Here is a 24,835-nt window from a genome sequence, read left to right on the forward strand (position 1 = left end):
TTAACTAATATATCGAAAATCTTAAAACAAATATAAACAAATCTTAACTCGATAAAAAATGATAAAAATAAAAACCCGATAAATGGTCTCCATTGGTCTCCAATATCTTTATTGGTCTCCGTTGGGCTCCAATAATTTTTACGAGAATTTGTTTACAAACTAACAATCAAAAATTAAAAATAGAAAATTCGATAAACGGTCTCCATTGGTCTCCAATATCTTTATTGGTCTCCGTTGGTCTCCATATAATGTTTTCGAAAATTTGTTTCAAACAACTCAATTTAAAAATAAAAATAAAAACCCGATAAATGGTCTCCATTGGTCTCCAATATCTTTATTGGTCTCCGTTGGTCTCCAATAATGTTTACGAGAATTTGTTTACAAACTAACAATTAAAAATTAAAATTAGAAAAATCGATAAATGGTCTCCATTGGTCTCCAATATCTTTATTGGTCTCCGTTGGTCTCCATATAATGTTTACGAAAATTTTGTCTACAAACTACTTTAATAAAATTAAAAAATTATAAATAAAAAATTCCAATAAATGGTCTCAATTGGTCTCCAATATCTTCATTGGTCTCCATAAAAATTTTTGACAAAAAATTGTTACAACCCACTCTAATTAAAATAAAATATCCCAATAAATGGTCTCCTAGGTCTCCAAAATCTTTATTGGACAAATGGTCTCCATTGGTCTCCAAAATGGTCTCCGTTGGTCTCCATAGAAAAATTTTACAGAAAATAAACTCAATAAAAAATTAAACCCCGCTAAATAGTCTCCATATAAATTTAACAAAGTAAAATAAGACCCATTTTCTCGAAAAAATAAATTACGGCTATCGCTCGGTCAAAATAATATCCAAATATCTATATAACTTATCCGCCGCTCGGTTTTCTAAAAACTGAACATACTGTACAGTATTCATACGTTTCAAAACCGGTTTTCTTCACTACGTGCAATATTGGTAATATTGGTAACGTTTGTTTTGACCGGAGGAATTTAAAGGATGAATACCGCAATTTATTCTTGAATTTTAAATTCTAAATATTTAACGAAGACGATCTGAAATTGTCTACAGTTTGTTTATTATTTAAAAACTTAAAAACCATGCCTGAGAAAAAGAAAGCAAGAAAATAAATTTCTAAAGATTTTTAATTCTTAAAATAAAATTTTTTCTCGAATTTTATCCAAATTATTCTTTGACATTTTTGTAAACAAAACATCTTAGATCACAGGCAAATCAGCTGTTCAGAAAACCGGTTTTATTATAAAATTACAGGTTTTCATTTTTCACAAAAATATTCTAAAATCTGGATTAATTCTGGTCAGCAGATTTTTCTTGGAAAGTTCAGACTCATTTTAAAATTTTTCAAAAATTTAAATTAAAGTTATTAAATGAAACCCTGAATCCTTGAAATCAACAACTTTGTGTCAAAATTAGTCATGCACTTACAGAAATCCAGAAACTAATTAAATGAAACAGAAATAAGAGGAAGCATGAATTTTAGCAAGTGTTACTTTAATTGTGAGAGTGAAAGTAAATATTTGTTTGAACAAGTGGTGTTGTGAAATATGATCAATATTTATAGTTTTTACTTAATGATTTCAGTTATGTCAAAAATGTCAAAATGAGTGAAGATGATCATCAGTTTAAACCTTGCATTGTTTTCAACCAGTCAGATCCATTCAAAATAGGTAAAAAGCTCTGGCTGTAATTTCCTAGAGAATGATTTGTAGACCCCGCCCCCCCCCCGTCCTTTAAATTTGTACATGATTTGTTATCGATCTTTAGGTAATTGTAAAATAAAAGACATACATGGAAAAAGGTGGTCATGTGGCCGCAGTCCCCGGCCCCTTAGCCTGTCCTAGCCGCTGTGCTCGTCCCATAAAGTGTTTTAACCTACCATAACCCTAAAAATATACTAATTTTGTTGAAAATTGTTGAAATTGAAGGTCTGTCCTGGCCGTTATAGCGCTCGGCCCCTTAGCCTGTCTTAGCCGCTGCGCTCGGCCCAGAAAGTGTCCTAACACATAACCTACCCCTGAAATAATACAAAATAAATCCAAAAATTGTATACTAGGACGGACCCGCTCTGGCTTTTTATAAAATTTATTTGAATTTAAACTAAATACTTTGTCTCTAACTGTATTCTAAATGTATAGGTAGGTTTTCGGGTCTGTCCTAGTGAACGAGGGGGGGGTCCAAAAATCGTTCTCTAGGAATATACCAGGTTTTCTAATTACAGAACAGAGCTGTAAATTCTTTGTGATTCATAGCCATAATTTGATATTCAGCCTCAGTTCCCTGTCCTTTAGCCTCTGCTAGCCACTGCGCTTGGTCCTCTAGCCTGTCTTAGCCACAGTCCTCGGCCCCCTACCCTATGCTTGCCGCAGTGCGGGCCAGCCACCTGTCTGTCCTATTATTAGTGCTCGGCCCTACGAGCCCGTCTTAGCCTCAGTGAGATCTGTGCTCGGCCCCCTAGCCTGTCCTAGTCACAATGCTCGGCCCCCTAGCCTATCCTAGCCGCAGGGCTCTGTCCAGAAACCGGTTGCACCGAACCTACCTCCGAAGTAAAAATCAAGCCTTTTTATTAATGTTAATTATATTTGAGATTTTATGTACAAAATTAAAAGTACCTTGTTTTTAATAATCACTCTTGTATCCTATGATTACTTTTGTTATTAAAAAAACGATTTAATCACTAGGAAACCGGTTTAGCAAGTTTTTTTAATTTTAGGAAACAGGTATGGCGGTATCCCTGTCAATCTCGTCACAAATCTGATTGGTTGGACAATTCTTATTCTTCTCTTTCTTCTTATCCGGAAATCTGCACTAAGGTAATTAGTTTTATAAGTAATTATGTGTTTGATAAGTTAATAACTGTTAAAATAAGCAAGCGGTGTATATGTTCTAGAAAAATCATCGCCGCCCCCCGCCCTCCCCCTCTTTTGAATTTTTTTCTTTTTCTTTTTTTTGCGTGGAGCATTGTTTAGGGTTTTATTAACTGAAATTGGGACTATATATGATTTTAGAGGGAAAAAATTAAATTTTTATGGTGAAATGTGTGAAAAAGGAAAACATAAAACTTGCCTTTTGAAGGCCTATTTTTTCTTTTTTTCCAGATCGTTAGAAGCAATTTTTAAAAATAGTTTAAAAAAGACAATTTTTTCCCGCCCCTGTATGAACATTATTTATATATTTGTAATGCCTGCAAAATGCTATTTGTTTTGCAAAAATGCTATTTTCAGAAAAGTTGGTAAAAAAGTTGCCAAATCAACCAAAGATGGTGTCGATGTGGCAACAAGATGGACCCACATTTTTTTTGAAAGGGACACAGTCCAGGTACTTACTCCAATGGTGCCTAGGATCCATTTCATTTGATGGGGATCCGGATCCTGGATTCACCTTGGAAAATAATAAATATTTTAAAAAAATGACTGATTTTCTGATGAAATGTAAAATTCAAATTTTTGTATTCTTTTTTCACTCATTTTTTTGCATTTTATCTTGATGAATCATTCAGAGATATTTGGGAGTTTTTGATAATCTTTTATTAGATAACGTTGAGATTTATGTTTAAAGCAAAAGTTATTTTTAACGGGTTTTGGTTGTATTTGCTCCATGGGACCGGATATTTGGGAGGTTTTGATAATCTTTTATTAGATAACGTTGAGATTTATGTTTAAAGCAAAAGTTATTTTTAACGGGTTTTGGTTGTATTTGCTCCATGGGACCGGATCTGTTGGATTAAAACATCAAACCTGAAAATTAACTTTTCAAAAATTCTGGAAATTTTTTTCTGATAAATGCTGACACTTTTAAATATTTAAGGAGGAATCTCAGGAACAGGGTGCAGGTATGTTCCACTTAATTTTCATCTGAAGTTTTTCCTTCACTTTCTAAACTTCTCCGACTTAAGTTTCACGTTTAAAATATTTTCCTTCACTTTCTAAACTTCTCCGACTTGAGTTTCACGTTTAAAATATTTTCCTTCACTTTCTAAACTTCTCCGCCTTGAGTTTCACGTTTAAAATATTTTCCTTCACTATCTAAACTTCTTCGACTTAAGTTTCACGTTTAAAATATTTTCCTTCACTTTCTAAACTTCTTCAACTTAAGTTTCACGTTTAAAATATTTTCCTTCACTATCTAAACTTCTTCGACTTAAGTTTCACGTTTAAAATATTTTCCTTCACTATCTAAACTTCTTCGACTTAAGTTTCATGTTTTAGAAGTTATAGAAAATGGTCTATTATATTAGATAGATTTTATCTTCTGTTGATAGTGGTAGCATGTAAGTAGATACAAAAAATCATTATAAAATGTTTTTTTTCAGAAACGCCCAGTGATGTTGTTGATGGGGGTGAAGAAGGTTTAAAGACTGCTGATGGGGTTGGTCCTGGGGCACATGGGAAGGAGGGAAGAACTTCTGAAGTTGAGAAAAGATCTGAAAGTCCAGAAACCGGTTCTATCGCCAGTAGAGCCAAGAGTATGAAAAGAGGAAGAAAAGTATTTTTATCTAAGGTCCGTCAACGGTCAACACGTGAAGAGACAATGCATTTTAAAGTGATAACAATCCATATATTAATTTTCAATTAATTTATCAGCACATGGTTTTAACTTTAGTACGAGGGGTTTCTCTTTTTCATAGTAACAAACTTTTTTGGACGTTAGGCAATCCAATATTTTGTGAGAAAAAAATATTTTATAGGGTATGTTATTTAAAAGAGGGCAAATGTTCCTTCAAACTTTTTTTTGAATACTTTCTTCTAATGATAAAAGATAAACAAGTTTTAAATTCTAGGAAAAGAGTCTCGAGCCTTTAATGGGAGCTGATGCTGTGCAGTATCTTAGGTAAAAATATTTGATCGCTGTTTGTTAAAATCTTGGTATAAATCACAGTGCTTTAAATCCGAATTTAGATCGCTCTACTCAATATCCGGATTTAGAATCCGGTTTTAATGAGAGTTTATCAAAACCTTTAAGGTCTTATTTTGGTAACTAAAGTTTCAGTTTAGAAATTTGCGAAAAAAAGTCAAAAAGTATTTTCTAGGACAGACCCCATTGATTTTATGCGTCAAAACGATGGATCAATTACAGAAAATTAGCCGTAAACTCAAATAAATTAAATTATTCTTGTTTGTTTACATTTCAAGAAACTTGCGCTTTGCCGCGTGCATAACCAGAGTTCGCTGCAGGTACGAGTTCTCTGCAGGCATGACACCGGATCAGGTTAAACTTCTAGGAGCGTTCTATATTTCCAGCAATATTCTTTAAATTTTAATTTTTATTCTTTTTATATTTTAGGTTTCAGAAGTATATAATTATCTATATACTAATGGTGACCCTTGTATCAGTAGGAGTTGTGTTGCCGGTTAACTTTCAGGTAAATAACTTTTCAGGGGTTTATTTTCAGGGGTTTATTTTTTTTACTTTTCAGGGGTTTATTTTTTTTAGAAATACTCAAATGATTTTTGAAGATTTCGGAGGAAAAAAAAAATTGGACAGCAATAAAGACAATGTTTCATTTTTTATTGGTTTTTTTTCTTTTACCTAAAAATTTTTTTATTTTCTTAAAATTAGGGATAAAGAAAACCTATAAAGAACATTTAAACACCTATATTTTGCTGTAAAAATTCTCATGTAAAAATTTGAATTTTGTGAAATATCTAACCCTTGCTTTAATTATGATTTTAAGACTCAATTAGGCCTTGGGAAATGAATTTTTGATTTGCAAGCAAAATAATAAAAATAAAAATAATTGTTTTTGAGAATTTATGTTATTATTAGGGTTCGCTTCAAGGCAACTCTACTGAGTTCGGGCATACGACCATGGCAAACATTGATCCTAGAGTAAGTAAACATCAAAGAATGAATTCAAGTAAATTGATTTTTTTAATTGATTTGTTGATTGCCTAATTGATTATATGGCATTTAGTTCGATCGATCGATTAGCTTAGTGGGTGGTTTATTGGATGATAATTGATCAATTGAAACATTGGATCGATTATCTGACATATTACTGTTTATTGGATCCGATTGTTAAATAGTAATTTAACCAATGGTGTGGATTGATTGATTAGTTGATTGATCCTTCGTATTACTGATTGATGTTTTACTTTATTGGTTAATGGGTGAAAAAAATGGTCAATTTTTTGCCATACTATTTGATAATCGGACTGTTGACATACAGAGCGTCCCATCATATTAGATTATCTCCAAAAAAAATTCTATTAGCCTTACTAAATTTTTCAAAATGATTCATTCTTCTGAAATTTTCTGATTTGTCCCCCAAATCGTAATTGACGCGGTCTAATTTGATGTGGGACACCCTGTATCTGTTGATAAATTTGTTATTTGGCTTTTATGGTACTTGTCTTATCATTAAATAATTTACCTGCTTGGTTTTCAGATAATGGTTTTATTTCTTGTTTGATTGATTGATTTATTTCTGGATTGATTATTGGTTTAATTGATCAATTATTGTTCGGTTAGTTGGTTTTTGAAATATTTATTGATTTTACGAATGCTTGGTTGGTTGAATGTTTGATGATTGCTTATTTTATCAATTGATTGGTTTGTTAGTTGGTTGATTATTTTGTTAGTTGGTTGATTGATTGATTGATTGACTGACTGATTAATCTAACAATTCCAGAATATTGCTGAGAGCTACCTGCTGTGGGTTCATATTATCCTGGCCTTCCTTCTCTTCCCCCTCTCTATATTCCTCATGAGAAGGTTTTCAATAGGTAGGAACATCCTTGGTTTTCCACGATTTAAAAATAATTATTTTCCTTTAAGTTTTCCGCTTTTCCAACATTTTCAGTTTTGATTACTCACGAGAGCTTTGAATTTTTTTCGAATTGATGTTCGCAGGAACTTTTTTGTTAAGTTTTTTTTTACAAATTTTCAGGTTTAGACCCTTAAAATCTTAAAGTTGTTTGATCTGATTTTTTATAGAAGACAGAAAACTTGAAGAAACACAGATTTTTCAAGATTAATCGGGGAGCGGGTGGGAAGAGGGTGTCATTTTTTTTACTAGATGACCATAACTTTTTTAGTTAGGGTAATGACAAGAAATTCATAACTTTTATATTTTAAAGCATAATCATCTGCAATTGGTCGCGTTCTATTGTAATTAGGGAAAATCATTACCTTTGAGATTTAGTAAAGTCATTTTGAGAATGTTTTTGTAGTAGAAGGACATCCCTTAAAGTCTGATTTGATTTGAAACTTTAAAAAAAGTTATTCTCTGTTTCCAGGTTTGCGAATGAGAGATATAAGTCTAGGGATAACACGAACAGTTGCCATAGAGCATATTCCACACAAACTCTGCACCATAGAGAACATTAGAGACCATTTTCAGGAACAAAATTCATTCTCTTAGAGGGACTAAGCGGATTTTAAAGTGAACCTCCGTCCTCTATGCAAAGATTAGATAAAGGTTTCGAGGGTACCACTGTGAACCCGACATTGCCATCTTTGCATGAAGGGTCACTTAATATTACGCTTACAGTCTCTTTAAATAAAGAATCATTAGAGTGGATATAGGCGTTTTTAAAATGTTTTATATGTAAGGTTACCGAGACTGAATTTTATTTCAATTTAGGAAGTTTATCCTGATTTTACGATCCAGGTAGTATTTCCTTGTCAATGCAAGATCTTTTTTCTAACTTATTGCAGTTGAGTAATTTCTTTCAAACAAAAACTTTTTAAAGGTATATTGTATTATATTATATCATATCATATGATAAAGAAATGACAATTTGCATATAAGAACGATTGCAACACACAACTTGTTTGACCCTTTTAAAATGTGATCCTATGCTTTATGAAGAAGAAAAAATATCAAGAACTGTGAATAATAATTCTGGAAGCTACAGTCAACAGTAAATAATTTGTTAACGTTTGTTTTAAACTAGGAAGTCTTAATTCACAATTTACATTTTCAGGAACCATCAGTTGGTCTATAAATAATTTTAATTTAAGTTAATTTTTTATGTGCGATGTGGTCATAAGTCTGATTGATTGATTAATTGATTTATTGATTAGGACATTCAGCTGGCGTATGACGTTAGTAAGCTAACAACTTTATCTAATGAACTGAGAGATGTTAAAGAAGCAAAACAATACGCAATAGAGCACAATAAGAGATATAACACTAATCTCTCGATGTACCCAGCTAAAGGTAGGTGTACTAAATATAGCACAACAAGAGATATAACCCAAACCTTTTCATGTACCCAGCTAAAGGTATGTGTACATGATATAGTACAATAAGTGATTCAACACTTATCTCTTCATGTACCCAACTAAAGATATCCTTACTGGATATAGTACAATAAGAGACAACATTTACCTTTATATGTACTCAGCTAAAGCTATGTATGCTGGATAAAGTACAATAAGAGATACAACACAACTTGTCGATGTACCCTACTAAAGGTAGGTGTACTAAACATAGTACAATAAGAGATACAACACTAATTTTTCCATGTACAAGCTAAAGGTATGTGTACTGGATAAAGTACAATAAGAGATAAGACACAAAACTCTCCATGTACCTCGCTAAAATTAGGTGCACTGGATATAGTACAGAAAAAAATAAAACCCAATCTCTTTACCCTCTAATGCAACATAATGCACAGATATAGTTGTTCTTACACACTATTTTTTCCTTAAGCCTCCCCCCTTTCCGGTGACCCCCTCCCCCCTCCCCTCATTTTCATGTAATATTGTTTCCCTAATAAGGTGCCCGCTGCTGTTCATGTTTCTGTGTACCATGTGTTGATAAAGTTACCTGTGTAGAGTACTATCAAGAGGTAAAATATGTACCGTACAGTTTAACCTTTAAGTATATTGTACTGTCTTAAATTGTACAGTATTCAACTGTATCATAAAATATTTTACTTTACAACACTACTCAATATTCAACAGTAGTTTCAACTTCAATCGTACAATTCAACTTTTTAACTGTACAGTTTCATCTTCAATTGTACGGTTTCATCTTCAATTGTACAGTTTCATCTTCAATTGTACGGTTTCATCTTCAATTGTACAGTTGAATCTTCAACTGTACAGTTTAATATTCAATTGTACAGTTTAATCTTCAATTGTACAGTTTAATATTCAATTGTACAGTTTAATCTTCAATTGTACAGTTTAATCTTCAATTGTACAGTTTCAACTTCAATCGGTACAATTCAACTTTTTAACTGTACAGTTTCATCTTCAATTGTACGGTTTCATCTTCAATTGTACAGTTGAATCTTCAACTGTACAATTTAATATTCAAATGTACAGTTTAATATTCAATTGTACAGTTTAATCTTCAATTGTACAGTTTAATCTTCAATTGTACAGTTTAATATTCAATTGTACAGTTTAATATTCAATTGTACAGTTTCATCTTCAATTGTACGGTTTCATCTTCAATTGTACAGTTTCATCTTCAACTGTACAATTTAATATTCAAATGTACAATTTAATATTCAATTGTACAGTTCAATCTTCAATTGTACAGTATCCTACTCATATAAGATTTTAAAAATGTTTTTCTCCAAAAACGAAATTAAAATTTTTTTTTTCTTAGCTGGAGGATAAATTAAATGCTAGAATTAAAGTTCTAAGATCCCAGTCACTACAGAACAAACTAGGTCAGTTGTTATATACAGTTTAACCCAAGGTTATAATGCAAGGAAAGTTAATTGCAGTTGCGCGTACTCTGCGTACATATTGAAACCAATTTGTAAACAAGAATAGATGCATCAGTGTTCGTTTAGTATCCGAGGAGATTAAAAGCATTAAATTTTGATAATTTTGATAATTTTGATAATTCACTTAATAGTGGAATATGACCAGAATATTTCATTGATTTTGTATGTGAAAGATGGATCCCATGTCAGGCTTCGACATCCGTCTTGTGTTTACATTACTGCCCAGAGACAGTACACTGCAGTACAAAAGATGCGTACACCTTTGAAAAAACTTTCCTTCCATCATAACCTTGGTTTAACCTAGAACTTCGGATAAGCCGTAAGAATTTATAAATTGTCTTCTAGCCTATTGATAATGGAATGCTGCAGTGTTTTAAATTGAATAATCACATTGAGCTCTTTAAATCCGTTTCCGCATATTTTATGGCTATTTACTTATTTTTACTTTTTACAATTACTAAATTTAGGCATGACAGTATAAAACTTTTGTCAAAACAACATTTTATGAATTGATGACTTAAAAGTATTTTTTAATATCTTTCTACACAGTTTTTAGTATATTCTTATATACATTATTACATCACTTTTAATATCTTTCTACACAGTTCTGAGCAGGTCTTAATTGTGTAAGGAGGTGTTAAAGGAACTTAAGTGTAATTTTTTATGATCCTCCATACAAAGAAGGCAATGTCGGATTCACAACGACACCCTTTATAGCTTTGTCTGTGCAAGTATGAAGTAGATATCGATCGATATCATACGGAAAGCTGATTATTTTTAATTGTGATTTCTCTAAGTGAATTACGCAATTCTACTGCTGAAAAACATATAGGAGTTATCAGAATTAAACACATGTAAACCTAGGAAAACGACATCGTCTTCCACATTATTTCTAAGCAATAGGTTCTAAAGGTATCCCTGTGAATCTTTGCATGGAGGGTCGCTTAAAATCGCGCTTACAGTCCCTCTTAGGGGTTGTCAAATTAATTTTTTCTAACTATCCTAAAGGTATATTTTGAACCTTTGTTAATTCTTAAAAATAAATACAATTATTATGCATTTAGAAAAGTTGTAAGAGATATAAGAAAATCTCAATGAATATACAATAATACAATATACAATATAAAATATACAAAATACAATATATAACATACAATATACAATATACAATATACAATATACAATATACAATATACAATATACAATATACAATATACAATATACAATATACAATATACAATATACAATATACAATATACAATATACAATATACGATAAAACGATAAACGATATACAATATACAATATACAATATACAATATACAATATACAATATACAATATACAATATACAATATACAATATACAATATACAATATACAATATACGATAAACGATAAACGATATACAATGTACAATGTACAATGTACAATATACAATATCAAGTAACTTATTTTAAGCCAAGCTTAAATAAGCTTAGTATATATATAATTCGAATTATTCTGCTATTATGAATCCAATTTTTACGAAGATTCTCGGTGAATGTTTTAAGTTAGAAATATGTTTAATTTATATGCCTATTTATTCAGGGATGGCTTTTGTTAGTTTTAGCTCGATAAATCATGCTAGACAGGTCGGTTTATGCTTACTCAACACAACATTTTTCAAGGGATGGAAACTTTTAATGACATTAGTTCAACCGATGTCGGAACTTTATGATAATTAGCGGAATCTTATTCATGCGATCTTTTATGAGGAGAGGATAATGGTTGGGCCATGAAAGAGAAAAAGTAAGATACGGGTTTTCGTTCATTTAAAAGTTCCAGTCTTTTTCCTGCCAGTTTGGTTTTAATCATTTTTATTTTGAATCGAGGGGGTTAACGACTAGAATTAATTTTTCCCTTTTATTAATTTCTAACAAAAAGAATTGGTAAAAATTCGTAACTCAAAATTACCTCTTTTTTTAATTGAAATTTCCATGGAATTTCGACGCAAAATTAGATAATAGTTTGAATAATTTTTATAAGAATTTTTATGCAAAAAAATTGTTCAAAGGAAGTTTTAAATCTGTATCCTATTATAAACAACTAAAACAAGGTGATATTTCTATGGAAAATTCAGGTTTTATCACATCTCTGTTTGTTGAAAAATTTAAGATTTTAACATTTATTCTCCGATTTAACAAAAGATGAAAAGAATTTTTAGTTTTAGCTGTGTAATTGTTTTCACAAAAAGTTTAGAAATATTTCAGTTTCTGAAATTTAATTTATTTCTTACACACTGGGATATATTAGGGGTTAAAAATTAATTGAATGAATAAAAACATTTTTCTTCCTATCATACTTTACTTGACAAAACTGTAGTGTATATTTTATCGAAAAATCATTTCTCTCCCCCCCCCTTTTTTAAATCGTTTTTCCCTATCACATATAAATACTTTTTTAAAGGTTTTATTTCTTGCATAGGGGAAAGGAAAAAGGACCAATTTTTCATTTTTTCCCCAAATTATAGGAAATGGGGGGGAATTCTGATAAATATCCGACAAAACCTGAAATAGATTTGTAAAGAAATTATAGTATTTCTACATTTAAATTTAAATTTTAGATGATTTAAATTTCTGTATAAAAAAACATGTTATAACATTTATGTTCATTGTTTTTGTGTTTGATTTTTTTTTCAATTTAAAATACTGATCTAATTCTATCCCCCCCCCCACTCTTCTACCACACGTCAATAAATATATTACCAGAATTGGTTAAAAAAAAAGTTACGACAGGTTAAGTGGGCATAAAAAGTGCCAAGGCAATGGCTTTTTAATGCTTTAAACATTTGTTTCAATTTCGTGGAGAAAAAAGTTTAGAAATAAATTTAACCTTCAAGTCTCCCAGTGTATTGTCAAGTTTAAGCATAAACTTGGTTGAAGGTTCACAGAGATCACAAGTATTCAATTTTAAACTTCAAGCATTGTCCTCCATCTTCATCGATCAATCTCAGACCAAAGGTAATCAATTTATAAATAATATTATCACTATTATTATTATGTTATTATTTTATGATAACTAAATTATTTTGATTCTTTGATTAACATTTGATTATTCTTTGATTATTATCTTTTTTTTAGGTTTGGAAGGTTTTGTTTTTATTAATTTATTACTCAGGGGTAAAAAGTCTGGTTTTGATAATTTGATGATTTAATGTTCAGGGGTAAAAAGTCTGGTTTTGATAATTTGATGATTTAATGTTCAGGGGTAAAAAGTCTGGTTTTGATAATTTGATGATTTAATATTCAGGGGTAAAAAGTCTGGTTTTGATAATTTGATTATTTAATGTTCAGGGGTGGAAAGTTTGGTTTTGATAATTTGATGATTTAATGTTCAGGGGTGGAAAGTTTGGTTTTGATAATTTGATTATTTAATGTTCAGGGGTGGAAAGTCTGGTTTTGATAATTAGATGATTTAATGTTTAGGGGTGGAAAGTCTGGTTTTAATAATTTGATGATTTAATGTTCAGGGGTGGAAAGTTTGGTATGCTCCTCAACCTTCAGACATCATTTGGGAAAACCTTTCAGACAGGTAACACTTAATTCCAACAGTTAAGCTCCATGAATTTACAAAAATATGCAGATCCAGGGATCGGGGTCTATTAGGCAAAATATCAATCAAAAGATATATAAAAAGATGTTTGCTCTCAGAACGCCACAAAGTGTTAAATGAGGAGAGATAATGAAGAATTTGTTTGATCTTTTAACAAAAATGAAATTTAAGTAAATAAAGATGAAAATTTCAAAGTAATCAATTGCTAACTGCCGATTAGCGCCAGTTTTGTTTACATTTCTGCCAATCAACAGCTGAAATGTGAAACCGGTTTGGAGCTCCACTTTGTATATTTTGTAGGCGGAAGCTGCTGTTAATGAAGAAGATTCTGGCAAACATCTTCATCTTCCTAATATGCTTCTTCCTCACCACACCACAGATCATTGTTCATCAGCTAGATCCTATAATTAATATACTACAAAACCTGACTACACCTAGGTACATAATATACTACAGAACCTGACTACACCTAGGTACATAATTTACTACAGAACCTGACTACACCTAGGTACATAATATACTACAGAACCTGATTACACCTAGGTACATAATTTACTACAGAACCTGACTACACCTAGGCACTTAATATACTACAGAACCGGATTACACCTAGGTACATAATATGCTACAGAACCGGATTACACCTAGTTACGTAATATGCTTCAGAACCGGACTATTCCTAGGTACATAATACACTACAGAACCTTGTTTTCTCCTCAATAATTTTGTATTTTACAAGATGTTTGGGTAAAATGTAATATTTGTACTAGAGGTGCTTATTTCTCCTCATTTGTCGGTTCTTATTTAGAGCTTTACCTTTGAACTCGACATCCACCAAAACGGATTTGTTTTCCGACCTCCCCTCCTGGTTGACGGACTTCCTCCCGACCTTGATGATCTGGACGTTCACAGCTCTCCTTCCTGTTCTTGTGGCTTACTCTGACCGACTCCTTGGACACTGGACAAGGTAGAACTTACATTTCCGGACATCACAATCATTTAAGAACCTGGGGCGGACAGAATTTATCCTTGGGGGAAGGAGCTTTAATAGGAAATAAATAGGCTTTTAAATGGACTAGGCGCAGTCTCAAATAACCCCACCATTTTAAAAAAGGAAAGAAGTGGCATGTCCGATTTCCAATAGTACTCTTTCATCTAATCCTCGTTTTTCTTGTTGGAAAATTATTAAATTCTTTTAATTTCCTTCTTTTTTAAGCTTGAAAAAATAAGGATATCTCAATTAATCTTTGCTCAGGCAAGGGTTTACAGGGTTCCTTAGTTTATTGGACATGCGGATGGTCATTGCAAGGCTATAGTCCTTTTTAGCTTAGAAAAGGGAAATGTAATTTCTTTATATTACCATTTAACTGGACTTTTTTAGAAATATTCAATTCATTTTACTTTCATTATTTTACAGATCTGGAGAAAATCATGCTGTGATGAAGAAAACGTTTTGGTATTTGATCTTCATGGTTATCATTCTTCCAACATTCGGACTCACCAGTGGACAGGTATTTAATCTTCATGGTTATCATACTTCCAACATTCGGACTCACCAGTGGTCAGGTATTTAATCTTAATGGTTATCTTACTTCCAACATTCGGACTCACCAGTGGTCAGGTATTTAATCTTCATGGTTATCATACTTCCAACATTCAGACTCACCAGTGGTCAGGTATTTGATCTTCATGGTTTTCATACTTCCAACATTTAGACTCACCAGTGGACAGGTATTTAATCTTCATAATTATCATACTTCCAACATTCGGACTCACCAGTGGTCAGGTACTTAATCTTCATGGTTATCATACTTCCAACATTCGGACTCACCAGTGGTCAGGTACTTAATCTTCATAATTATCATACTTCCAACATTCGGACTCACCAGTGGACGGGTATTTAATCTTCATGGTTATCATACTTCCAACATGCGGACTCACCAGTGGACAGGATCTTCATAATTATCATACTTCCAACATTCGGACTCACCAGTGGACGGGTATTTAATCTTCATGGTTATCATACTTCCAACATGCGGACTCACCAGTGGACAGGTATTTAATCTTCATGGTTATCATACTTCCAACATGCGGACTTACCAGTGGACGGGTATTTAATCTTCATGGTTATCATACTTCCAACATTTAGACTCGCCAGTGGACAGGTATTTAATCTTCATGGTTATCATACTTCCAACATGCGGACTCACCAGTGGACAGGTATTTAATCTTCATGGTTATCATACTTCCAACATTCAGACTCACCAGTGGACAGGTATTTAATCTTCATGGTTATCATACTTCCAACATTCAGACTCACCAGTGGACAGGTACTTAATTGGATCTACTTTTTTGAGATAACACACATGACCCCAGGAAATGTTTATGGATGCTTAAAATTTTCAAAATTTGTCTGGGTGAAAATGTTGACATTTATTTATTTTTGAAAATATATAAGAAAAATCTGCAAAAATGTTTGTTAAATGGGGAGTACGATGAAAAGAAACGGTTTAATGCTAAATTTGTTACTACAAATGAGGCGGGGGGAGCAAATGTCTAATCTTTATATATTAGGCTTGTTGGTTTTTTTGGGGTGGGGGGGATTCAATATTAAACAGAAAAATTTGGAAAATTTTAGTTCATTTTCCGAAGAAATATTGTGTCTTGAATAGCAACATTAAAAGCTGAAATTATTACTAGGAAAAGGACAAAAAAAACATGAACTTGAATGTAAATTTAGATTTCATAAGAATATTATTATTTTATTTGTAATCTTACTGTTAATGTTTGAATATTTGTTTACAAGGCGACAGTGGAATTCCTGTTTCGTAACTTTAACTCCACAAATTCAGCTGCAGATAAAGAGAGGTAAGATATGAAGAATCTAGACAGTTATACCAACAATTAAACAAACAAACAACGTCAGAATTACCTGTTTGAAAGAAAATTAGATGACAAGATCTAAGGGATTAGATTAGACATGAATCTTTAATCAATACAACATTAAAACAAATAAAAAAACTAAGAAGACATGAGATAATAAAAAAAATAAAAGAACAGAAGGGTCATTCCATGTCAAGTCAGCCACCTGATGGACGGCATGTCACAGATTTTGCTGAAATTTTGCATACAATTTGGGATATGAAAAAAAACTCAGAACCCAAAGATTAGCGTTCTGAGACCTCCGAGGCCGGAGATATGGCTCCGGAAAGTTTCCGATAATTCAAGATTTCGAGACCGGCCTCTATATTTCAAATGGCTCTAACTTTTTTGTTTTAAAAGATAGCTCCAAAATTTTTTCAGTTTTGAATAGGTAATCACAAGCCGGTTATTTGGCGTTAAAAGAAAAAATATCATTAAAATATTATTTACAGGTCATAATTGCATTTCTTTATTTTCAGCCTCCGTTTGAGGATGTGTACCAATTCCGATTGTGTTGATTTTTTTTTATATATTTTTATACTGCCATAAGGAAGGGATTAGAAAAGTTTTTTTTATATGTATTTGTTCCTGTTGAGGAGGAGAACTGATAATGTAATGCTAATTTAGATTTCTTAANCTAATTTCTTCACTGTAAATTTTATTATGATAGCCTCATGGAGCAAATAAACAGTACAGTCAATTATAAAAATCTTTGATCTGTTCAGATGCAAACACACTGTGTGACTGGGTCTTTTTGAGCAGTGGGGGTATGATTAATAATTTGACCCCCACCTAAGACTAATATCTGAGTTGTAAAAATAGACCTACACTGAAATATTTAAAAATTAGTAATACACACATGCATGCAATAGGACTTGTGATTACCTATTCAAATCTGAAAAAATTTTGGAGCTATCTTTTAAAACAAAAAAGTTAGAGCCATTTGAAATATAGAGGCCGGCCTCGAAATCTCGAATTATCGGAAACTTTCCGGAGCCATATCTCCGGCCTCGGAGGTCTCAGAACGCTCATCTTCGGGTTCTGAGATTTTTTTTCATATCCCAAATTGTATGCAAAATTTCAGCAAAATCTGTGACATGCCGTCCATAGGTGGTTGACTTGACATGGAATGACCCAGAAACTTTAGACGGGATTTCTAGTTAACAAGATATTAATCATTATAACATGAAAACAAATAACAAAACTAAGAAGACATGAGATAAATAAAAAAAAACTTAAGAGGATATTAAGTAATGAAAAAGGATAATAAAATAAATCGGAAAGGAGTATATATATACTGCCATAATATGAAACGCAAGCATTATTGCATTAACTACCTTGCATGAACTACCCAGCATGAACTACCTAGCATGAACTACCTTGCATGAACTACCTAGCACGAACTTCCTTGCGTGAACTACCAAAATGAATTACCTAAATGAACTACCCAGCATGAACTACCTTGCATGAACTACCTAGCATGAACTACCTTGCATGAACTACCCAGCATGAACTACCTAAATGAACTACCCAGCATGAACTACCTTGCATGAACTACCTAGCATGAACTACCCAGCATGAACTACCCAGCATAAACTACCTAGCATGAACTACCCAGCATGAACTACCCAGCATGAACTACCTTGCACAAACTACCTAGCGTGAACTACCTTGCATGAACTACCCAGCATGAACTACCCAGCATGAACTACCTAGCATGAACTACCTAGCATGAACTACCCAGCATGAACTACCCAGCATAAACTACCTAGCATGAACTACCCAGCATGAACTACCCAGCATGAACTACCTTGCATAAACTAGGAGACATGAACTAGTAGACATAATCTAGCAGGCATTAACTAGTAGGGATGAATTAGTATATGAGATAACAGACATGAACAAGTAGACATAAACTAATAGACATGATCTAAAATGCATGATCTAAAATAAATTATCTAAAATAAATTATCTAAAATAAATTATCTAAAATAAATGATCTAAAATAAATGATCTAAAATACATGAACTAAACTACAGTATCTAAAATACAGTATCTAAAATACATGATCTAAAATACATGATCTAAAATACATACAGGAACTTGAATACAAAAACTAAAAGACAGGAAGTTTATAACTGTATTCTAGGTGGGATTGTATCTTCCTACCTGACTCTGGTGCTTTCTTCGTCAACTATGTGATTACTGCTGCTATGATAGGAAATATATTCAATAAACTATGCTTCTGACGGACCCCCCCCCCCTTTTGGTGGTACTATCCCTTTCCCACCTTCAAAACCAATCTTGGCCAAAATTTATGAGATTAGAATATATTGCTGACTCTGTTTGTTTACTCTATCTCTATCATTGTTTCTATCGCCGTTGATAATGTTTTGGATCTATCTGTCTGTGTCTGACTATGTCTGTCTGTGTCTGACTATGTCTGTCTGTGTCTAACTATGTCTGTCTGTGTCTGACTATGTCTGTCTGTGTCTGACTATGTCTGTCTGTGTCTGACTATGTCTGCCTGTGTCTAACTATATCTGTCTGTGTCTGACTATGTCTATCTGTGTCTAACTATGTCTGCCTGTGTCTAACTATGTCTGTTTGTGTCTAACTATATCTGTCTGTGTCTAACTATGTCTGCCTGTGTCTAACTATGTCTGTCTGTGTCGAACTATGTCTGTCTGTGTCTAACTGTGCTTGTCTGTGTTTCAATTCATCTCAAGCTATAAATCTTTAGTTTAGTGTGGAAGTCCTAATAGTCGGATTTTATTTTTATGATTTTTTTATTTATATTTCTGAGTTTTGATTTTTATTAACGATATTTTTAACAAAAAGTTTTGTCTTTTTCTGTATTTTTCCTTCCTGTAAACGCTAGCTTAAACTAATGTTCTGATTGTTACTTTGTTTGTCTGTGATCCCGCTCCTCACAAAACTAACTTTGTTTTTACTCCTCGAGACCATTTGTAGAAAACTGAGGAGCAGTTCTCAACTAAATTCTTTTAGGTTATTAGGTCATCTAAAAAAAATTCTTCTATAAGTAGGCATTGCATTGCATCAACATTTTTCAATATCTCCGGAACTAATGGAGGGTGGTAGCCGTTGCTAGTTTTGCTTTCAGCGCCTTCTTTAAATTTCTTTTTATCATTATTTATTTCTAACCCATTCGATGAACTGGTCAAATTTCATAATTACTTTTCACATAGTTCCCCCTCCCCCATCTTCATATTTCTAAGAAAGGGAGGAATTTAAATAAATAAGACAAGATAATGGTTTTAAAACATTGAAATTTAGCAAATATACTTCCGAAACGGTGTTATTACGTCAAAATATATTTATTTTTATTTTAACTTTACACAAAGCATAAGCACCTCCCTACCCTAGAAAGATGTAAATTTAATTCCCCCGCTGGACCATTTTCTGAATACTCTTCCAAGTTCTTAAAATCTGTATTTTCATTTGTGGCTTCTCTGTAAATGTGGCTTGCGCAGTTTTTTCTTTATAAACAATGGAGATGTTATCAGAATTGATAACTTTTCAAATTTCAAGTCAGTAAACAACTTTATTTTCCACACTATTGATCAGATCAAATTTTCAACGGTAATGTTGTGAATAGGACGTGCTCCTCGATTAAGTGAAAGGTGTCTTAAAATTACTACGACGTCACGACATTCTCTAACCCTGGTCTAGAATCTAGTGTTGATGAATTAAGTATTTGATGAGGATTATTTTCCCGGATTTTAGGTTTGAGGGTTTTGAATATATTATTGCTCAGGGTCTGGTTTAGAGCTGATCAGGTTTCCAGAACTATTCTGGTATCTCATTCAGATTCTTGGATCCAGGAAACATACAGATTTTAACAAATAAAAATATTAATTATTTTCTGTCAGAGAAAATGTCGCACCCTCCCTCTCATATTATTACAAATCAACAATATTTACAAATAAATGGGGGGGCGGAGTGGAGCAGGGTGGTTGTTTTCATAGTCATTCTATGGGAAGTGGGTAATATATAATTTTATCTGTGTTTTTGTTTACCAGGACAAAAGCAGATACCCCAGCTATTAGGTAACACTAAAAGACCCTTTTTTATTTTGTACATTAAAATGCACTGTTCTTTAATAGTTTCAATTTTTGTTGAATTTATTATAAATTATCAAAGACTAAAAGTTTAGGCTAGAAAATTGCAAAAACTTTGTTAATTTTAAACATTTTTTTGTATGGCGATAAAATTTAAATATTTGAAAATGTTTTCAGAAATTTAATTTGTCTAAATTTCTAGGCGTGCAATTACATATGAGTTCAGGTTTGGGGAGCAGTACGCCAGGTAAAAATAAAAGAAACCTGGTCTTTATAAACCCTTTTAAACCTGTAACTATTCAACAAAACGCTGGGAAATTGTTAAACACTTTATCTGCAATCTGTTTTAAATATAAAATATAGATAAAGAAAAAGTCTTTAATCTTTGGTCAGTCAAATGTTTAATGCCAATATTTAAATAAAAGGTCACTTTGTTTTTAATCTTTGTGACAGAAACAATCTCAAGAACTGACTAGGGTCAACTCAGACCGAATTATATTTTCAATAAATGTGGACCTAACATCTACTTTTTTTTACTTTACAGAGGTTTGGTCCATCACCATCACAGAATTTGAAATGGAAATACGCTTTTACGGTCAACACAAAAGAGATAAATTCATTAATGTAACAAAAAATGTAAAAGGCAAAACATTTTTTACTTTTTTTAGAGTATTGTGGATGTCATTTGTTTTTGATGAACTTAAGTATATAGCGCCATTTTTAAAATAGCAAGACCTTTTCTCCGCGGTACCCTTTTAACCTTCGTGTAGATAATCTGCTACGGAGATATCCGTTTTTTTTCTGGCTGAAAATGAAATGACCTCGGAAAAAAAGTTTCTTTAGCACGGAGTGTACACTGTACGCATTTGTTTCCTTGCAAGAAATTTTCAGCGAGAGAAAAAAGTGAAATACCTTTTTACAAATGGAGGGTTACTTAAATACAACTGTAGACCCAACAAATAATTTTTAATTTAATTAATTTTCGTTTAAGATTAATGTGTTTATATGACGGCTTATAAACCATTTATAAAGGGGAAAAAGTCGGGTTCCATTTCACGATTACTTTGTAAGATGTTTTAGAACAAAATCTTAGATTTTACTTATGTACTGTCTCTAGGATGATGCTACTGTTTGCTATGGTTGTTATGTACAGTATACCCTGTCCACTCATCACTCCATTCGGTTGCATGTACTTCATTCTCAAGCACATAGGTATTATATAAAGTAATCATTTAAATTAACTAAAATTAAGTGTAATTTCTGTCTTTTCTTCAGAAATAAATTCCACTGAAAAACAAAAATGTCGTCAAACTTATTTTTAAGAATGCAAAAACATTTTATTCCTTGACATACAAACTTACAAGCAGATTTTTGCTTTAAGATAGTATTATAATACGTAACTCTAAATAAATAGTAAATTTTTATCAAAAATTCTTTGATTTGCCAGATTAAAAAAAATTAAACGTCTGTTTTGTTTCAGTTGATCGGCATAACCTTGCATACGTGTATGCCCCAAGTAAGATCAATAAGAAGATCCACGCCACAGCAATCAACTTTGTGATCATGTCCGTGGCGTTGTTGCAGTTCCTTATGGTCGTCTTCTCCTTTATACGCTCCGGGGATATAGCCCAGGGTCTTGTCTCTCCGCATACAAAGGTTTTTTTATCTCTTTAAAAATTTAGAATTTAAAACTTTTCAAAAATAAACAAAAAAAACTTTTTAAAAAATGAGAAAATTGGTCGTTAAATGAAGAAAAAGGGAAACATACTCTGATTATGATTTAGAAAAATGATAATTTGTAAATATTCACTTTTAAAGAATGTTCAAAGACATTAATATATTCCTTGAGATTTGTTTCTGTGATGAAGATTAAAAAAAAACTGTTTAAATGTACATATGAGTATAAAGTATAAAGTGAGGGGGGATTTTTTATTTGAAAAGAGCAGTGAATTTTTTCTTCGACCGTTGTATCTTTTTTATCTGATCATATACTGTTCCATGTTCTTCTCTTTTAGATCTACGCATTCTTGTAGACAAGGGAAAATGCATTTTGACACATAATTCTGATTCATACTATTATTTAATTTGATATCATGGCGCCAGAAATATCCAATTAAGTATAATAGAAAGTTACTGTTTGTATAATAACAGAGAATTCAAATGGTTTTTATTTTTAATCGACGAAACAAAAATCCACCAAAAGATCTCATCAAATGTAATAATAGTATTAGAATAGTTATTTATAGATATAGTATCTTTTATTATTAAAAATGTCGAGTAATTTTAAGATCTGTTAACTCTACTTTTAATTATATTTTTATCCTGGTATTTAGGTAGCTATAGGGTTGTTTGTGTTAACCCTAAATATCTGCTCTGCACAGATCTGGTCTGCTACCTGCAAGAAGATTTCACCGATTAAATACGACGACATTTTGTTAGCTGAAGACCCAGAGGTCAGTTTCTATGTACAGTCGTCGTCATATATTTCAATACAATGAAGACGACTTTCGTTTTGAATTTTTGTTTTTCAAACGGCAGGGATACACGTAAACATGGAAACAAAGAGAGAAGCTGTCAAATAACAACTTCTCTTTCTTTACTTGTAAACTTGTAATTTGATGCTTGTTAGAAATCAAAACTTAAATAGAAAAGTCGTCTTCATTGAATTGTAGTTATATTTCTATTTCTTAACTGGGAGTTGATTGGCAGTTACAGCTTGACGGTTTCTTTTAATTTTTCAATTAGAAATTTCCGGAATATCGACTTTCCATTTAAATCATTTCCAAATGGCATTAAAAGGACTGTAAGCGTAATTTCAAGTAACCCTCCATGTAAAGATGGAATATTGCTTCTAAGAAACAGCGGAAAAATTCACAAAAATAAACAATTTTCGAGTTTGAAAACGACGTTATCTTCCACATTTTTGATCATAATTCGGTTTAAATCGGTCAAATTGTTATCTTTACATGCTGGGTCACTTAAATTATGCATAGAGTTTTTTTTCTATTTAAATGACGATGTCCTAAATGTTGATTTGGTTAAAGCATTTCCTGTTACGGCTAGGATACACTAGTGGGCCAAGCGCTGCGTTAGAAAATTTTACATAAAGAATTCTTCACTTGGGAAAATGTCCTTTGGAAATGGAAATGGTCATTTTTTAAATGCCATTTTTTAAGTAACAGACATCGAATAGTTAACCTTGATTTTTAAGTTTTGCTGAATGTAATTTTTATTTTTGGTCACTTCTCACCCCTGCAGAGATTTAACATAGTTACTTTAGGACGTTCTTCGACCGTATATACCTAACGTCTTGAAGGGAGTTTGCTTCAGTCCAAGCATAGGAGACGATATTCCACAGAGGGTTGACTCGTCCACAGAGACAGCAGACGAACGAGTAGAGTTGAATGGGACGAGTAAATTGGATTAAACCATCATCATCGAGTTAAAACTAAAATTTAAGATATTTTAAAGCCATAAGTTCTTTAACTCATGTTTGTTAACAACCGAATTCTGGCTATTACCAAAATTCCGACATCTGACAATCGCTAAATTTCTTACAATTACCAAATTTCCGACAATTACAAGAAGTGCGACAGCATACTTGAAGTTTGTAAACAAACAAACTACCCGACATGGAACCAAATCTTGATAAAAGGAAAATAACGAAAATCAAAGCATTAGAAACCAAATATGTGTAGCGCAATATTTTTAAGTACTTTAGTTTACTTGTACTACTTTAATGTCAGTGTGAACGGATTTTTATGTACGCATTTTTGTGAAATGTACATTTTTATTTATTAGTTTTAAAAATTTAGAAGTATTATCATTTATTGCAAGAGATCTTTTTTAGGTTTGGTTAGGTTTTCTTTTCTGAAATTTATTTTAATTGTTCCGCTTTTACGTAGGCTCAAATATCCCCCCCCCCTCCCCCTCTTTTTGTTCTCGCTAGCCCTGGTATATACTGAGGAATCATTTGTATAAACTGTTCCAGTTTCCAACACTGAACTCGCTTCTTAAATGGAATTATTATAATTTCTAATTGAGTTGAATATTCATAAAACTTTTACATTTTACAAATTTGAAATTTTAAGACTGGTGATAGTTTACAAAGAACCTCCCCCGCCCCACACACACACAAACACACACACTGTATTGTGCCTTAAAACCATTCGATTTATATTATTTATTATAAACCTCTTTCATTTTTTATGACACTTTTTAAAATTTAAATAATCACCAAAAGCTCAAAATTACTGAATTGCAATTTTGTAATAATAATTTTACAAGATGTACAATGTACAGACGTTGTGTTTTTTCCAATGTACATTTTACATCTCATATATGTATAGTAAATATACAGTGTAACAATGTACATTGTACATATACTTTTACAGTAAACTTTGAAAGTATTTTGCGATAGTATTTTACTCTCAATTAACATGGGATTTCACTTTCAGAGAGGAATTGAAAGTAGTCTTTAATTTTCGCTAATATGAAAATAACAGTATGATTGAGTATTAA

General features: G+C 32.1%; 1 protein-coding gene across 1 annotated transcript; it reads left to right on the forward strand.

The window, feature by feature from the left end:
• The first annotated feature begins 1,605 nt into the window (after nucleotides 1–1,605).
• LOC111700453 (CSC1-like protein 2) lies at nucleotides 1,606–24,111 on the forward strand. Its single transcript, XM_023471361.1, has 29 exons — nucleotides 1,606–1,697; nucleotides 2,741–2,840; nucleotides 3,252–3,345; nucleotides 3,835–3,859; nucleotides 4,340–4,527; nucleotides 4,808–4,857; nucleotides 5,311–5,389; nucleotides 5,794–5,856; nucleotides 6,659–6,752; nucleotides 7,266–7,369; nucleotides 7,613–7,639; nucleotides 8,056–8,191; nucleotides 8,755–8,825; nucleotides 9,596–9,659; nucleotides 11,307–11,350; nucleotides 12,641–12,718; nucleotides 13,228–13,289; nucleotides 13,611–13,748; nucleotides 14,119–14,277; nucleotides 14,728–14,821; nucleotides 16,117–16,178; nucleotides 18,382–18,452; nucleotides 20,011–20,077; nucleotides 20,276–20,302; nucleotides 20,517–20,561; nucleotides 21,432–21,526; nucleotides 21,795–21,970; nucleotides 22,648–22,767; nucleotides 23,595–24,111. The coding sequence occupies exons 1-29, from the start codon at nucleotides 1,631–1,633 to the stop codon at nucleotides 23,739–23,741; spliced, it is 2,547 nt and encodes an 848-aa protein (XP_023327129.1). The 5' UTR covers nucleotides 1,606–1,630; the 3' UTR covers nucleotides 23,742–24,111.
• The last annotated feature ends 724 nt before the right edge of the window (nucleotides 24,112–24,835 follow it).

The sequence above is a fragment of the Eurytemora carolleeae genome, unplaced genomic scaffold, assembly GCF_000591075.1.
Source record: "Eurytemora carolleeae unplaced genomic scaffold, Eaff_2.0 scaffold369, whole genome shotgun sequence".
NCBI lineage: Eukaryota > Metazoa > Arthropoda > Copepoda > Calanoida > Temoridae > Eurytemora > Eurytemora carolleeae.

Excerpts from the sequence above, each read along its gene's own strand:
- LOC111700453 (XM_023471361.1), top strand. The coding sequence starts at position 1,631 with ATGAGTGAAGATGATCATCAGTTTAAACCTTGCATTGTTTTCAACCAG. Across the intron at positions 6,753-7,265 it reads CATGAGAAGGTTTTCAATAG|GTTTGCGAATGAGAGATATA; the intron begins GTAGGAACATCC and ends CTCTGTTTCCAG. Across the intron at positions 20,562-21,431 it reads TTTGGGGAGCAGTACGCCAG|GATGATGCTACTGTTTGCTA; the intron begins GTAAAAATAAAA and ends TACTGTCTCTAG.